The sequence below is a fragment of the Rhinolophus sinicus genome, chromosome 1, assembly GCF_057876585.1.
Source record: "Rhinolophus sinicus isolate RSI-liver-muscle chromosome 1, RSI-T2T, whole genome shotgun sequence".
In the NCBI taxonomy this organism is placed as follows: domain Eukaryota; kingdom Metazoa; phylum Chordata; class Mammalia; order Chiroptera; family Rhinolophidae; genus Rhinolophus; species Rhinolophus sinicus.
The window spans coordinates 127076063-127094513 of record NC_142501.1 but is presented as its reverse complement, the minus strand read 5'-3'; the positions used below and the strand labels follow the sequence as shown (position 1 = coordinate 127094513).

The 18451-nt window shown below is 41.2% G+C and overlaps 1 protein-coding gene and 1 long non-coding RNA gene across 2 annotated transcripts in view; both read left to right on the top strand.

Moving 5' to 3' along the window:
- Positions 1–839, top strand: part of LOC148759262 (ankyrin repeat domain-containing protein 26-like) — a 44074-nt gene extending 43235 nt beyond the window's left edge. Inside the window, exon 10 of the mRNA XM_088794007.1 lies at positions 825–839. Coding sequence (XP_088650133.1) covers positions 825–839 — 15 coding nt within the window. The remainder of the gene's footprint in view (positions 1–824) is intronic.
- Positions 840–1191: 352 nt separating this feature from the next.
- On the top strand, positions 1192–18378 carry LOC148759261 (uncharacterized). The gene is made up of 4 exons (XR_016018258.1): positions 1192–1572; positions 2741–2811; positions 3152–3245; positions 18195–18378. It is a non-coding gene; the product is annotated as an uncharacterized LOC148759261 (long non-coding RNA).
- The last annotated feature ends 73 nt before the right edge of the window (positions 18379–18451 follow it).

Genomic DNA, 18451 nt, shown 5'->3' with positions numbered 1-18451 from the left:
ACAAACCAACAAAGTCAGCATTTCCTTAATTTTCTTTCCATTTTAAAATATTGTAAAAGAATGGGAATATGTAGATCATTGAGGCCTGCACACCCACAATAGACGAGATCTACATCCACTATTGGATTAAAAAAACAACAAAAAAAACGACTTTATCAGGCCGTAATTCACATATTACATAATTTGCCCATTTAAAATGTACGATTCAGAATCTCGTGCAGAGATTCAGAGAGTCGTGCAACTATCACCACAGTCAATTATAGAACATTTCCATCACCCCCAAAAGAAGCCCCGCATCACTGAGCTGTCACCCCCAGCTTCCCATGTCCCGTGGCCCCAGACAACCACCAATCTACTTTCTGTATTTAAAGATTTGCCTATTCCGATATTTCATGTAAATCACACAATCTGAGTTCCTCTATGTCTCGCTTCTTTCACTTAATATCACGTTTCCAGGGCCCAACCCTGTTATAACCCATGTCAATATGTGATTTCTGCTTATTGCCCAACGTTACTTCACTTTGTGGATAAAATACGTATCCGTTCATCAGTTGATGGAACGTTGTGTTGTTTCCACTTTTTGGCTATTAATAATTCTGCTGTGAACATCAGTTTGCAAGTTACGGTGGGAGCCTATGTTTTATTCCCCTGCCCCGGGACGCCCGGCTCCCACGCTCTCCTCTCCGTGAAGCTTCCTGTGGCTGCTCGAACTCTCACTGAGATCATTCTCCTCAGCACTTGTCAGCCAGTCTGTGCAGAGCAATCGAGCCCAGAATTTTACATTATTAAAATTGTCTTCATGAGCGATATCTTGTCTTTTACAGTATGAATTTGTCTAACGGGAAATAGTATTTGATATCATGGCTCCTATCCTTGTATAAATTGAAAATATCCGCTGAACAGTAGATAGGATAAAATCAAATATTCTAAACCACACCGATACTTTCCTCTTGGAGACATGGATATAGTTAAGCTTTTATTGAAAACGTATCTTAAACAGTTAAATAGAAAATAAAGCACTTAATCTAATAGAGAATTATTCAATCAAACGCTCAGTGCTCCCATGTGTAAAAAAAAGAACAGGACACTGGCCTCTCTTCACTCCTCAGTCGCACTGGGATGTGCAGAGATTGACAGCACGTGAGTAACTGGGAAGATCTGGGGACGGCTTTTCTGATGCGCCCTAGCATGTTGCTTTCATCTGCTTCTCAGAGCACTTGGGAACGCAGCCCAGCATACACATTCGCTGCGAATGAAGTGATCCGGGAAGTTGGATTTAGCACTAGAGTCCATTCTTTCCATGTCAGTGGCTTTACCCTGCCTCTCATGGTCATGTGCACTGTACGCTCAGTCCCGAGGTGGTTTCTGCATTATAGTCCGTGGTCTTTGCCCACTGAACAGTCCAGAACGAAGTGTATTGGTGTAGAAGTAACTCATGGTCGTTCGCAGAATGAGAAAGTATTCACAAGACTCTGCAAAGTGAGAAAGCATTTATTGAAAGTCAGGCAGAGAGAGAGTTTTCTACTGGAACTGGCCAGGACAGTCTGACAGAGAGAACTGCTGAGACAGAGGGTAAGAGAAATACTGGCAAAAGGAGTTTTGCCAGGGCAGAGCCCGTTGGAGACAGATGCACCGAGGAGAAGTTGTGCTGGGGTTTTATATTTTTCCATGCAGCGTGTAGGATGATTGTCAGCTTCAGGGGGGCTGCCATTACAATTGTCTTCTCCCGGGAACTGTCCTGCTCCCATCTGTGATGGATGTCTGCTTGCACAGTGCTGCTCTTTGACTGGGAACTGTTCTCCTCGCACCTGTGATGGATGTAAGGAGCTTGTCAGCTTGCAGGTGCAGTGCCGGCCAGCGCCTTCAGAGCCAAGCAGTTAATGATTAAGCTCGCTCCTGCCAGCTCACAAGCCCGCACCTGTTAACTCTTTACTTGTCTCAGCACAAAATAACTGACAAATTATTACAAGCAGACAAAAACTACAGCTAGCTAGTGGTATTGGTAAAAGTTTTATGAAGGATGGGGGCTCTATTCTGGGCCTCACGCTCCCCATTTGCTGCCGTTGCCAATCGTATGAAGAAGGATTTCAGTGTAACTTGTGTAAGAGACCACTTCCATTGGCATACCATCTGTACAAAATCTCACATTTTATCAGAATATTAAAACCAGTGACAATAATAATGCTAATTTCAAACCCTTCAATTTTACTACGTGCCACGTCTTCTTCTAACTACTATACGTGTACTCCCTAATTTAATATTCCCAACACCCAGTGAGGTCAATGCCATTATTATCTCCATTTTACAGATGAAGAAACTGAGACCCAGAAATTTTCAGTACGTTGCTCAAGGTCACACAGCTAAGAACTGGTGGCCTTGAGATTCAAACACAGGCATTGTGGCTCCTAGGTAGACATTGCCCCTAAACTAGTCCAATAAATATCTGGCTGTCCCCAGAGCAGCCTGTTTACTCTCATTATCACAGCAATGACCATGGTCATTCCCAAAGGTGAGTGTTTGATATTAGAATTGGTGGGGTGCTCGGAATACATCGTGTTAGACTTTGTAGGCCATAAGGTCTCTGTTCTCACAACTGAGCTCTGCTGTTACAACGGGAAGTAGCCATAAACCAAATGTAGATGAAGGAGTGTGGTTGTGTGCCAATCAAATTTCAGTAACACAAAGAGGTAGATTTGTACTAGATCTTCAATAGTTAAACCTAATTTCTTCTGTATTGTAGTTCCAAGAAGCACGAGATCAACATGCAGAGGACTCAAGACGTGCAAAGAAGATGCAAGATCCTGTGCCAAAGTATGATTTACAGCAGCACAGACAGTAACTTGAATAGTTATGAAGTGGACGTGTAGTAGAGCATGAGAATTACATCAGTTATAATAATAAATTCATGAGTGTTTACGTTGGTTAAAATTTTAGCTTTGAGCTACTTTGAAGAGCATAATTGGTGTATATTATTATCTCTAAATCTTACACATTATCCACAGAACACTACAAAAATTGCACACTTGCTCAATCATGTGCTTTTCAAATTGTAAGATTTTACACAATTGGAACTTCAGATGTTTGTCCAGAGATTATGTGGTATGTTTTTAATCAATGTGTGAAAATAATTATTTCCAAATATACATTTTAGGCTAGAAAATGAAAATATGGATTTCCAAGTGACAACCGCAAAGGAAGCCGGCATAGTTCAACAGCTTCAGAGAATCCTCTTACGTATAAGTTCAGTAAGTGAATCTCCTGGTTTCTGTCATACTAAGGGAATGTTCACTTTGGTAGTAGTAGCACCTAAGACTATTTTGCACAATCAGAAAACTGTCATATTGACAGTCCTTGTTGACAGTAATGTAAATCGTCTTTACAGGGGTAAGCGTCTGAGTTCATAAAATTAATGAATTCTGTAGTAAGATTTTAGTAGAAAGAGATTGTGATAGTCTAAAAGCAGTATTTGATGTATACGACAATGTGTTTCTCCATTCGTTTCTCCAACATCTGGGATTTCCCAGCTTTTGGCTATTGTCACTAGTGCTGCCATTCACACTGCACTACAGATGTTGTTTGAGTCCAGAAATCTGAGTAATGACTTCATCTAGAATGTTGAGTTTCTCTTATAATCTAAACTCTTCAGTGAGACTTGGAAAATGAATTCCTTATCGTAGTCTAATTTGTTTCCTTCATCAAGAATGAATGCGAGTTCATTATGCACGTGTTTCCTGAAAAGTACATTTCTCTTTGTTGGATTTTCAAAAAGAAAAGAGATGGCAGTGAGAAAGTAGACACGGCTGTTCAAGCGGGGCCTTACATAGTAACATAATGCTCCTAGCATTGCAAGTTTAGCAACTAAGATTTTCATTCACTTGCGTTATCAGACTTTCGAAGATGTAACAATCTGGTCTCAGGAAAGATTGATGTGTCATCCAGGATGACAATTTCCTGATAGGTAGTGAAACCCATACCACTGTTTCCTAAGCAGAACGACATTCGCCTGCCATCCTCCTGTGCCCTGTAGGAGAGGCAGCCTAGGATTTCCAATCAGAAGATTGTACTGTGAACCCTGAGGTGGACTGCTGAGGTGGATGCACCTACCAGCTGGTGTCTTTCAGGCACAGTGGCCAGGTCTGCGCAAGTGCTTTAGACAGACATGCCTATCCAGGGAAAGAGAAGATTATGTTCATGGGTCTGCCTGTGGCTGAAGAAACTTAAAAACTGTCTGGACTTCGTATACCTTACTGACATTGTGGTAGTGTACTTTTCATACAAATGACGTGACAATAGGTTGATAAGGAGCCTTCCGTGAATGCGAGTGTCGGAAGTTGTGACTTTACTTTTTTAAAGAGAAATCTATTGAGGACTGACTTGATAATTAAAAATTTGGGAATTCAGTGGTTGGAGAGCGGTGCTCGTGACACCAAGGTCACCAGTTCGATTCCCACATGAACAAGTGAGAAACAATGATTTCAGCATGGAGCTGAGCCACGGGTGGATGCCCGGTTGGCTTAGTGGTTAGAGTGCAACGCTCATAACTCCAAGTTGCTGGTTCGAGTCCCACATGCACTAGTAGCTGCGCCCTCCACAACGAGATTGAGAATGATGACTTCACTTGGAGATGGGCTGCACCTCCCACAACAAGATTGGAAGGCAACTAATTGACACATAGCTGATGGGTCCTAGAAAAATACACTGTCCCCCAATATACCCCCAACAAAAAAATTGGGGATTTGTGGTCCACATGGAAGAGTAGGTAAATGTTGTGCTTGCCTCCTCTCATGACCACATTGAAATTACAATTAAACTACAGAACTGTCACCACTGAGAATGACCTGAAGTACAGCGGAACCAAAGTTCTACCTCTAAGGATATGTAGAAAAAATTACCTCGAGACTGGTAGGAGAGGCAACAAAATGGAACAGGCTGGTCCCACTGCCCCATGTGACTGTTAAAAACATCAGGAGGGATATGTTGGTTATGACGAACATGTGGTGAAAGAGCGAAGGGTCCCACCCCACACTATGCTCCCTAGCCCATGGTTCCAGTATCAAAGAGAGATGTCCCCATTACTTCTGGCCGTGAAAACCAGTGGACATTGTGGTTGGGTGAGGAGGATGACTAGAGTCCCAGGCCATCCTCTTACAGGGCTTGGGCAGAGACTTACTCACTGACGGGCTCACTTGTTCTGAGCTCCAGCCTGGAGCAGCAGCTCAAAAGATGCCAGGGCCATAAGGGGTTGTCTGGCCTCAAAGCGAAGGCTGGAGGGGCAGCTTTGTCTGAGACAGAGGTACTGGGAGAATCCTTAGTTTCTTTCCTGATCCTTCACCCTTCTGCATGCAGATCTGGGTGGCCGACACATCTGAGTCTCCTCAACCTGAATAACACTGTGCAGTCCTTCCCTGGTGATTCCCTAAGACCCCACACCACCCACCATGCAGGCCCACCGAAGCCCCAAGCAGTGTCTTTCCACAAAAACGACATGTCTTTTTCATGCTACTGACATTCGTCAAATCTCTCAAAGGTTCACGAACCCAAACAAGCAGCATCTGCATTCAGCATATCCTTTACTTCTGAAGCAGCTGCGGTACCTGGCCTCTGTTCACAACTTGAATTCTCAAAGCCCATCCATACGCAGAGCATGCGGTGGCCATCTGCAGACTGCTCTGTGGCACAAGCCAGGTGGCCCCAGGCAGGGCGAGGCTGCCGCTGAACTTGGACTGTGGTGGGGCCCCTCCCAGACGTCCTCAGGGCAGGATAGTCAGATTGAGCGGCAGCATCACCAAGTTGCCGACAAAAAGACACACCGAAAGGGCGCCCTGTGTAGGCACCAGAGCCCTGCTGAAGCAAATCCTGCTCTGTGGGGTCACCCCTGCACAACAGCTCCTCCACTATGGTCACAGCCAGTCCTCACAACCCATCAGTCCTAGGGTCAATCCCTCCCTTTGACATGCAAACAACCACCAGGGCTGAACTACAACAGGAGATCACACGCAGTCCACACAGAGGACCTCCTTCCAGCATCCAGCTCTAGTGAAAACGGAGAATGCGCCACTGAGCCCCACAGGACACCTAACAGATAAGGCCACTCTAGTAGGACTGGGAGACATAGCCGCCCAACCTTATACATGGAAACAAATATGGGGAGTCAGCCAAAATTTGGGAGTTAAAGAAACATGTGTCAAATGAAAGAAGGGTACAACCTCCAGAAAAAACCTGAACAAGATGGAGACAATCTACCAGATGCAGAGTTCAAAGCACGGTTTATAAGGATGCTCAATGACCTCAGGGAGAACAACAACAAAGAGATAGAGACATTAAAATGGAGATCGAAAACGTAAAAAAGAATTAGTCAGAAATGAAGATACAGTAACTGAAATGAAGAATACCTGAGAGGGAATCAATAGTAGATTAGATGAAGCAGAGGTACTTCATCAGTCATTTAGACATAAGGTAACAGAAAACAGCTCATCCGAACAGCAGAAAGAAAAAAAAATCCAACAGTGAGCATAGTCAAGGGGCCTCATGGACAACATCCAGCTCATTAACATTCACATCCGAGAGGTACCAGGAGGAGAAGAGAGAATGGAAGGAATTGAAAACCTATTTGAAGGAATAATGACTGAAATAACCAAGATAATTGGTGAAGGAAATAGACATAGGAACCCAGGAAGTGCAGAGTCCCAAACAACATGAGCCTGAAGAGGACAATACCAGGACACATCATAATTAAAATGCCAATGTTTAAAGTCAAAGAAAGAATGTTAAATGCAGCAAGAGAAAAGCAATTAGTATTCTAAAAGGGAGCCCCCACAAGACTCTCAGCTGATTTCTGAAAAGAAGCTCTGCAGGCCAGAAGGGAGTGGCTACAGATATTCCAAGTGATGAAAGGCTAGGTCCACAACCAAGATTCCTGGACCCAGCAAAGCTGTCATTTAGAATCAAAGACCCAATAAAGGGTTTCCCAGACAAAACAAAACAAAACAAAACAAAACAAAACAAAACAAAAACAAAAACCGAAACAAAAACAAAAAAGCACTAAAGGAGTTTCTCATCACCAACCACTATTACAAGAAATTTTACAGGCGCACTTTTAAGGTAGGGAAAAAAAATTAAAAATGGGAATAATACAGTGCCAACAAGTATATATCTATCAACCGTTACTTTCAATGTAAATGGATTAAATGCTCCAAACTGAAGATAGGGTGGCTGAATGGGTACGAAAATAAAACCCTTCCATAGGAGTATGCTGCCTACAAGAGACTCATTTCAGATCGAAAGTCACAGACACTGAAGATAAAGGGAAGGAACATAGATTTACATGTCAATAGAAACAAACAACAACAAAAGCTTTAAGAGGAATACTTACACCCCACAAAATAGACTTTAAAACAAAGGCTATAACGAGAGTCAAAGAAGGACGCAGTCATCCCTCTTCTGGGGTTTATCCAATAAAACCCCAAATGCTACTTGTAAGGGACATGTTCCTCCGTGTCATTGCAGCATTATTTACAATAGCCCACATACGGAGGCAGCCTGGATGTCCGTGGATGGATGAATGGATTACGATATATGCATGGGGTACATATATACAATGGAACATTGCTCGGCCGGGGAAGGGAATGGGTTCTTGCCATCTGCGGCAGCATGGAGGGACCTGGTAGGTATTCTGCTGAATGGGGTATGTCACGTAGAGAAAGACACTTGCAATGTGATTTTGCTCATCGGTGGAATTTCAAGAACAAAATAGACAGTAACAAACTCATAGATACAGAGAACATTTTGCTGGTTGCCAGCTCGAAAGGGGGTTGAGGAAGAGGGTGCAAAAGAGGAAGGCATTACGAAGTACACATTGGTTGTTACAAGTACTCATGGGGATGTAGGGTATATAACACAAGGAATGTAGTCAATAATACTGTAATGCCAGTGCATGGTCTCAGGACGGTACTAGATGTATCTGATGATAGATGGGAAGGGAGGTGGGAGCAGGGTGAAAAAGGTGAAGGGATTAAGGAGTACAAATGGGTCGCCACCAAATAGTCATGCGGATATAACGTAAAGCATAGGGAATATAGTTTATAGTTAACACTGTGCTCATGACTAGGTATAATGCTAGGTGGCTGTAGACAAGTCAGTGGTTCACTTCTTATATAAATATCTAAGCACTGTGCTATACACCTGAAATTCATATAAAATAATATCGAACATCAACAAAATTGAAAAATGTGTAAGCATACCTCAACTGATTAAGCTCATACAAAAATAATGAGGGACTGCCTGCAGGGTCCTATAGGAATGAGGTAGGACCTTGACATAGAATTATTAGCCACCGTAAGCTCTATCCTGTGAATCAAAATTGAATAATGACAGCTTTCAACCAATTCAGCCAATAGCCATCACTTCGCTTGAAGGCTCTCAAGTCGTGAGTCTCCCCTGGAGAAACATTACCTGGGTTAAGGTATTTGATCCGCACAATGTTGAGAGAAAGAATCTGGACTGGGAAGAAGGGATAACTCCAGCTTATTCAAGCCTGCAAATGAGATAGTTGAGTGTACATGTGAAAGGCATTTCAGAAGAAGACTTCCATAGGTCAAGTCACGTTTCTATGGAATAAAAAATTATTCAAAATAAACACACACAAAAACCCCATGGCTAAGAGTGGATAAACTGCAGCTTGTGAAAAACATTTGCATTGTAGGAGACCAACAGAACGGAGAGTGCTGGTCACCATCTCAAGAGCCAAAAATAACACTACACTCAAAGTAACACTGATAGGAATGAACCTCAATTGGACAAGATGAGCTGATCCACAGCACGTCATGGATTCTGAGTGCGTGGTTGGGGACACTGGCCATGAGAATGAGAGGGAAGAAAGGAAAGTACAGATGACCTTAGCAAAGGGGTCAAGGCTGCAATTGTAGATGGGGAATCAGGTTGGCAGCATTGGGATTTAAGAAACTGAGAGAATTTCAAAGGAGGAATAGAAAGGGTCAAGGCCTGACCACCAGGGCTGCTGTTTACAAATGAATTGGGGTTAGGAGACCATAGAAAGCATGTAGGCATTCTTATCAGCTGCTGCTGAGAAGTAAAGCAGGATAAGGGCTCCAGAAGGAGAGGACCCTCAAAAACGTTTTAGTGCACTGATGGCATGGGAAGTCAGAAGCTTATGTAAAAGAAGAGAATCAGTGGTGAGAATACGGGTCTGAGGCCACACCTTAAAGAAGGTTGGAGTCCAATGGAAGGGGAGGAGGATGACAGATAGGAAAAGCTGCAAGAATGCAAGAAAAGTTATGATTTTACGTAATATAGAGATAAAGTGCTCTTTGATCCCAAGGTCCAACAGTTTACTACCTAGGTTTTCTTCTATGCAGTTTATTGTTTCAGGTCTTATGCTTAAGTCTTTGATCTATTTTGAATTAATTTTCGTACATGGTGACAGACAGCAGTCCAGTTTCATTCTTTCGCACGTGGCTATCCAATTCTGCCAGCACCATTTATTGAAGAGGCTGTCTTTTCTCCATTGTATGTTTTTTGCTTCTTTATCTGTCCATATTTATGTGGTTTTATTTCTGGGTTCTCAATTCTATTCCATTGGTCCATGTGTCTGTTTTTCTGCCAAACCATGCTGTCTTGTTTATTGTAGCCCTGTAGTACAAGTTAAAGTCAGGGAGTGTGATACCTCCAGCATTGTTCTTTTTTCTGAAGATTGCTTTGGCTATTCGGAGTCTTTTGTGGTTCCAAACAAATCTGATAATGTTTGGTTCTACTTCTTTAAAAAATACCATTGGGATTTAGATGGGGATTGCTTTAAATCTGTATATTGCTTTGGGTAATATGGTCATTTTAACTATGTTGATTCTTCCAATCCATGAGCACGGAATGTCTTTCCATTTCTTTGTGTCTTCTTCTATTTCTTTTAAAAACGTCTTGTAGTTTTCAGCATATAGGTGTTTCACATCCTTGGTTAAGTTTATTCCTAGGTATTTTATTCTTTTTGCTGCAATTGCAAAAGGAATTGTTTTTTGTATTTCTTTTTCTCAAATTTCATTGTTAGTACATAGGAATGCAATGGACTTTCGTATGTTGATTTTGTCACCGGCAACTTTACTATATTCGTTGATTGTTTCTTACAGCTTTTTGGTGGAGTCTTTAGGGTTTTCTATATATAGCATCATGTCATCTGCAAAGAGTGACAATTTAACTTCTTCATTCCCAATTTGGATGCCTTTTATTTCTTTCTCTTGCCTGATTGCTCTAGCAAGGACTTCCAACACTATGTTGAAAAGCAGAGGTGATAGAGGACAGCCCTGTGGTGTTCCTCAACGTAGAGCAAAGGGCTTCATTTTTTTCACCATTAATTATGAGATTAGCTGAGGGTTTGTCATATATGGCCTATGTTATGTTAAGACATTTTCTTTCTATACCTATTTTATTAAGTGTTTTAATCATAAATGGGTGTTGTATCATGTCAAATGCTTTTTCTGCATCAATTGATATAATCATATGATCGTTGTCCTTTATTTTGTTTATGTGATGTAACACATTGACGGATTTGAGGATGTTGAACCATCCTTGTGCTCCGGGGCTGAACCCCACTTGGTCATGATGGACAATCTTTTTAATGCATTGTTGCATTCGATTTGCTAGAATTTTGTTTAGGATTTTTGCATCTGTATTCATCAGAGATATTGGTCTGCAGTTTTCTTTTCTTGTGTTGTCCTTACCAGGTTTTGGTATCAGGGTAATGTTGGCCTCATAAAATGAGTAAAACAAAGTTTGATATTTAGAGTATTCCATTTTCTTCAGCACGCTTACTTTCTCCATTCCCATATTCCGGTTGAGACCTTCATTCTCCCCATTTTTACGTTTTGGTCACCACAAATTGTCCCGTTGATGGTGGTCAAATAGCCTCCTTTAGTATTTCTTGTAGTGCAGGTCGTGTATTAGAAAATTCCCTCAGCTTCTGTATGTCTGGAAAGGTCTTGATTCCTCCTTCATATCTAAAGGATATCTTTGCTGGATATATTATTCTTGGCTCATAATTTCTCTCTTTCAATAGTTTGAAGATTTGGTTACACTGCCTCCTGGCTTGTAGAGTTTCTGCTGAAAAATCTGATGATAATCTAATAGGCTTTCCTTTGTAGGCTACCGTCTTCTTTTCCCTGGCTGCCTTGAGGATTCTTTCTTTGTCGTTGATTTTAGACAGCTTCAATGCAATGTGCCTTGGAGAAGGCCTGTTGGGATTGAGGTAATTAGGTGTTCTATTTGCTTCTTGGATTCGAGGATCGGTTCTGTCCACAAGTTTGGGAAATTCTCATCGATAGTTTGTTTGAATATATTCTCTGTTCCCTTCTCTCTTTCTTCTCCTTCTGGTATGACCATTATTCCTATATTGCTCTTTCTGATGGAGTCAGAAAGTTCCTGTAGAGTTCTTTCATTTCTTTTAAATCTCGAGTCTCTTTCTTCTTCTATCCGTGTCATTTCCAGGTTGCTATCTTCAAAGTCACAGAGTCTTTCCTCCATCTGGTCAACTCTGCTACCTAAGCTGGCTATTTCATTCTTAATTTCTTCTATTGAGTTCTTAATCTCCAGAAATTCTATTTGGTTCTTTTTTAAAATTTCAGTCTTTTTTGTAAAATGCTCATGTTGTTCTTTCAAAATGTTTCTGAGTTCATTAAACTGCCTTTCTGTGTTTTCTTGCATCTCATTGAGATTTTTCAGAACCACAATCTTGAATTCTCTGTCATTTAAGTCACATATTTCCATATCTTTAAGTTCCTTTTCTGGAGACTTTTCACTTTCTTTCTGAGCTGTCTTGTTGCCTTGGTTACTCATGGCAATTACTGATTTATTATTTCTCTTCCTAGACATCTACAGGAGTGGCTTCTGCAACAGGTAGATCAGAAGAGGTTTTTCTTTTGTTTTCCAGTACTTGTTGGTAGAATTGTTTTATTTTCTCTCCGACTGCAGCCTTTTTTTCTCTCTCACACTGTAGTGCTATGTTTTCTCTGCACTATTCCAGCTTCTCACACATTGGGGGAATTCCTTGGGTGACGGCTTCTCCTCTGTTAATAGTTTGCCTGGGTCACAGGGTGCAGTGTCCCTGTGGGTATGCGGAGAGCTTATGAAGTTCCAAAGCTTTTCCTGTACCAGATTCAGAGCCCATGTGGTTCAGCAGTTCTGTTTACTCCTGCAGGGATTCACCCAGAGAGGTGGGGTCAGGGGTGGGGTGAGTTGTGAGAGGTGGCCCAGAGCAATGGTGGCGACCACCACCACAGCCGGTCCTGCTTCCACAGCTCCCTCCCCTTTGCCGGAACTAGTTGGGCTGCGAATTTGTGTCTGAGGTCCACAGTTCTCAACAGCAAATATTCTGTTCTTTGGATCTGACCCTGCTACCGTTCCGCTTTTAGCACCGGGCAGGTCGGGACGGGGCGAGCTCTGGGAAGTTGGGGAGGGGGCGGCTGGTCTCAGTGCCTCAGGATTCCGTTCTCTGCTCGGCAGTGAGGGCTTAAACCACTGTTTTGAGCCTTCTTCCCTCAGTCTTTTCTCCGAGGTCTCTGCCGTGAGCGCTGGGTTCAGCCGTGTTATATGCTGCCCCCTCAGCCCTGTGGAGCCCTAGTGGAGCCCTAGCAGTCCGAGTTCTTCCCTCTCCCGCAGCTGCGGTAGCTACGGGATGCAGCGAGCTCGGAGCACTGAGCTAGGTCTGTGTGCTGTGCCTGCGGGGCTCCGTCTCCGTGCTTCTCCCTTCCCTCCTCCCCCGCCCGGCTGGCGCGACTCGCCCACCTTTATGACCTTTAGGTGAATTCTGTAGTGGGCCTCTTAGTCTTGCCTGTCTGCTGTGCAGGGAGTCCTTTGTGGCGTTATAGTTGTTCCATTTGCTGTAAATTCCAGGGGAGATTTGCAGAGGCTCACCTCACGCCGCCGTTTGACGACCATGACTTGCATTTTTTAAAGTTGCGAGAATAGCAAGTGGAATTTACCATTACACAGCATTTTAACACTGAAAATGTGTTGGGGCACACCTACCTATAGGTTGAACACTGTTCTAAACTAGTTCATATGTTTCTCTGGGGATGTCAGACTAAGAGTAATTCAAAGTAGGAGAGAGAGAGAAAGGGCTATCAGCGATGCAGACGGCTTCACGGGTAGTACATCCTGACTTCTGCAATGGCTGCACTAAGAAGATTCCTGAGGACTGCACTGAGACATACTTAGTAAACCAGGTTAGAGATTTTTAAAATACCACAAAGCTATTTTCAAGCATTTGCTGTCACCACACTTGGACAATACTCTGAATACCCAGGAGAAATTTACCCTTTGGCACTGAGGCATCATTTTGAGCAACTCCCTCTAGGGGAGAACAAGAAGTCTGGTTGGTGATCAAAAGGCACTCAAACAGCTCCACAGGCTTTAGCTTATAACAGTGTTACCAAGGCTCTGGAGGTGGGACCTGCCCTTTCAGTGTTCCGCACACAGCCTCGGGCAGGCAGACCACCTTATTTTTAGCCACCTTGTCAATTATACTGCCTTTCACGCCTCTGTTAATCTTTCCCTATTTAACATGTATACCTTTGTGTAGAGTAGAAAGATTAGAAGAAAATAGTTTTTCTCAAAACCACCTGTAGTGATAATAACAAAGGTCTTAACCAAGAAAGTACATTTACCAAGTGCCAGAATGTGCAGGTTAAGTGGTAAAGGTTAAGTTCACTTACTAGCATCATTTTCCAAAAGTATATTATTTATTGAATTTTCACTCCTACTAAGCACATGAACCTGTCTGGATCAAAGTTATATTTTGGAGGCAAATTAATGAGCTAGTTGATTTTCTCTGACTCTTTGTTTTGACTTGTGTGCGTACTTTACTTTCCAATGATATTCAAAGTGTGAATTCCTCCAGGTAGTCTTGTTTATATTCTTCCAGTTTCATTTGAAAAGAATCTTGAGAAATTTCACTTTGAAGAGCTCAGATTCCAGACCTTTAATTCTGAGTTCCATTTGCCTTCTGATGGAAGCATTGTTATACACATTTAACTGTTCTAAGTTTTCTTGAGCACTGGGTACAAAAAGAAAGTGAATGTCCAACGCATCTGTAAATCGTTTGTGTGATGCACGCTTAAAATGTTCTCATTAGTTATCACCAGAGAAATCAGAAGATGCAAGAGTGTAAAGGCAGAAGCAATGCACGAGAATATGCTTGTGGTAATTTTTCCGTTAGTTAATTTTTGGTAGGAGGGAGGTATGGTGTTTTTAGTATTTCTGGATAAATTGAAAAACGGTTGATGTGAAATTCAATGCCTGCGTTCCAAGGCAGACGTTGATCCCTTGTGAGGCATTGGGTTGCCCAGTCATGCAAGCCCGAATAAGAGATGAAAAAGCACCACCCTGTCAAGACCCAGAGATAAGTGTCCCAAATCACTACAGAATGCCTGGAAAGATTTATGATATAGGTGTGATGATGTGAGGTTGGGCACAAGTGCGCTACATGGTAAAGAGAAATCTGTTTTGTGTTATAAATTTTCCTACAGTTCACCTCCAACATAGACAATACCTGTGCTCGGTGATGTTGGTCAACCAAGTTTACGTGGAGGAATGGAAGAGTTCTTTGAAGGAAGAATTTCCTCAATTTCAGCTTTCTCGGTTTAACTAAAGATTTTCTCCAATACGTTCCCTGTTCCGTGATTAGATATGTTTACGCTCTATAGTTGATTGAATTGACTGCTATTAACAGGAGGTCTGATCTTCATCTGTTTCTTTATTTCTATTTGTCACTTTAAAGCTTGTACTTGAATTAGAAGGCTACTATTTTGTTTCTCGTGCCTCAACATTATTGAGCTACATGACAAAGTTTTACATACTCATTTCCTCTGAGTTATACTTAGAAATTGATATAATTTTCCTGAATGTGAGGAAGTAGCTGGCATGGATTTCTAGACTCAATACGAAGCCTTATAGCCCATTCCTGGCCTGCAGCTTATCGGTTTTGTGACCTCAGAAGACCTATAATCTCTACGAACCTTGGTTGCCTCTTACGTAAAATTAGGGATTTTTTTTACTAAATCCGTGAATTTGAATTGAAAAATATTTTTTACTCAAAGACTACTGATGTTCTTTAAAAAAAAACAAAAACATGATGAGGGTAAGGGGGATCGAATATATGGTGATGGAAGGAGAACTGACTCTGGGTGATGAACACACAATGGGATTTATAGGTGATGTAATACAGAATTGTACACCTGAAATCTATGTAATTTTACTAACAATTGTCACCCCAATAAATTTAATAAAAATAAAAAAAAATAAAAAATAAAAAAACATGTCTGCAACTCTATTATATAAAACAGAGACCAGTAGAGCTGCTCAGCTAACGGAGGGATGGAGACTCAGAAGCTGTGCAATCCCACAGGTGTCCCCAGTGGAACCTGAGATTTCTACGGGACGTAGTCTGAGAACTGCCAGTTCTGAGAAGCCCCTTCTAGTTAAAACTCCTTTGCATTAAAGTTTGCGGATGCATTCTCTTCCTGTGTATTGTTTTCTCATCTTTCTATATTTTTGATAAATGGAAAAAGATAAATAAGACCCCAGACGTGTTCTCTTATTAATGTTGGACTTCAAGCTACTTCCACCGTGTGGACAAAATCCTCACCTTAGAAATCAACATAAAGGTCACGGAAGGAAATATTTAGGAAAAGAGCTTTTTAGGGGGGACATAGTAATAATGCTACATTGGTAGTTCCTTAACTCAGGTCTTGTAAATATGTGATTTGCATTTTAAATTGTATATTAACGGTAACAAAACTGGTTCATGGAAGGATTCTCCGTTCATCTGGTATTGAGTTACTGATTTCACAAGGCCTGTCTAGTAAGGTTGATGTCACATTATTCTGTTATAAGCCCTGTCTGTCAAGCTATCGACAAAACGGTGTTATGGAAACAGTCTCTGCAGATATTGGAAATCATGATGGCCAACAAATTTGTCTCCCCCCCCTGAATTTGTACAGGGGTGGGGCGTCACATTGTGTTTGTCACTGCAGTGTCTACAGCTTCTGGATGTTATTTTAAGCCCTGCTTTGAACATTCAGGGAGAGGATAGCTTTCAGAAGAAACATTTAAGTCAGAGCACTCTAGACGGGGACACTTGTAATACAGTTTGAAGTATCCCCGTACCTTTCGTAATTAAGTAGTCACTAACTATAACTACTTGAATATTTCGAAAATTGGGCCTGATTTCTAAGGAAAGAAGGTTACATATAAAGAATTATATAGTCTTTTTCTTTTTTCTAATTCTACAAGGTCATGTATCAGAAACCGAATTTGAAAACTGGCTATAAGCCATACTTGTTTCAAGCAGATTTTCTGAAATCTTTGTGTCCGTATGAATAAAGAAATGTTTCACTCATAATACAGACAGGAAAATAGTTTGGGTTATTCTTTCTGCCGGTAGAATTGGCATCTGACATCACAGTAGCACTTGCAGCATTTTGTCTTTAACGTTCTACACTGAAAACTGATAACCTAGAACATAATTAAGATTCATTTTCTAGAAGTGCAAGAATGGAAAGCTCATTTTAAGGAAAAGACCATGAAAGTAAAAACAAAAAAAGAAACTTTTATAAAGGGCAGTTTTTCTAAGGATTGCAAAGCAACGCATTCATGGTAAAATATGACTTGACCTGTTTAAACTTCTTTGTACCAATCAGGTCAAACATCTCCCTTGTGAAATTATGTATATTAAGTAGAACTATATCAATTGTACTTTTGGTCAGATTAATTAAAATGGCATCACATACAGATGGTCTCTATACTTTAAAAACAAAATGAGGATAAATTAATTTTATTTTATTTATGTGGGGTTTTTTGTTTTGTTTTGTTTTGTTTTGTTTGTTTGTCTGTATTTCCACATTCTGCACTTAGGTGTAGTCTCTAAAGGCATTATTTAAGGGCCTCGTTGGATAACCTATGTATCATTCCTACAATAAAGTCTCTTGTTTAACTTAAATACTATAACTAAGGTTTGATGTATTTCAGATGGAACAGGAGTTTCAGGAAAAGCTAACTAGAGAACAACGAGAAGACGGTATGATGCCAAATGTATTAATTCAAGTTAGATATCATGGATTTGTGGAATAAACTGTAAAGAGTAAATGGCATCCCTTTCCCTGTTCAGATAATAGATACTGCATTACATGTATTCTTGTGCACAGCAAATGAAAAAGGTGAAAGCAGAAACATTCATAGTGAAGAATACATCTCTTCCTGAGTATTTATCACATTGTGTATCTTTTTAAATATCTCAAGAGTCCATGTATCTCTTTTTATTTCTGGCTGTCCCCTTCCTTCGCTCTGTCATCCTTATGGAACTGTCGGCCTGCACAGTAAAAACTGGGCTTCGACAACTTCTCGTGTTTTTGCCAGTGATATGAGGCCCAATAACCAGACTCATCTAGTGATACTTACTGAGGCAATTTCAGTTCATATAGCTGTGACCTGCTGTGTGACATGTAAATCTTCAGTCATTGACTTTGTCATTGGTTTACCATGTACCCTCAGGAGAAACTCCAAATTGCTTTGCATGGAATAAAACACCCACATCAAGTTAGTTCTTGCCAAATAATTCAGCCTTATGTCTTGCTTCGAGCCCGAGTCTGCCTCTTTGCTCTCGCATCTGGCTGAACTAGACAACTTCTCATTCCACAAGTGTTCTCCCCCACTCTAGTCTTTGCATCTGCGTCTTCCCTCTATCTGGCATCTTCTGTCCTTGTGCTTCAGGCATGTCACCTCCACCAGAGAGTGGACAATATTGACACAGAGCCAAGATGTCCTTTCTGTGTGTTCCAGTCACGTCCTGTTTTGTATTTGTGTGGTATATATGACACTGAGTGGAAATTGCCTGTTCATCTGTTCCTTCAATTTATAGTAGATGATGGGTCAGGGGTGGACCATGTCATCTTCATCTTGTAACTTCAGTGCTTGTCATATTACCTTGTTACTAAATGAATGAAGGATGAGACAACCAGAAGCTCTGATACTTAGCCATAATACCAGTTAAGTCAGGGTGCAGCCGTGGGCAAATTACATCGAATGGTAATCTCCTGTTGTGCACTGTTGTCTCATGTAGGATTTTTCATTCTCCTTAACACTTATACTTACTTGTATTTTAGATAAACAACATAATTCTTTCTTTGCCTTTCCAGGTGCTGCTGTAGTTGACCCTGAATTCAAGCGAGCGTTTCCTCTAACTGCTCTTCTAGTTCAATATGCAAAAAACAATCTGTCCCTTTTGTGAATGAGAAGTATATGATGTAAAACACATATAGCACAAATGTGTTTACTGCACTATTTACATGTAATAACAATGTAATCGCATCGCATTAAACATAGTGCATATAAAATCCTTGAGAAGGAGAATAGTTTTGTACCATATATGTGTAGGACAATTTATACAGTATTT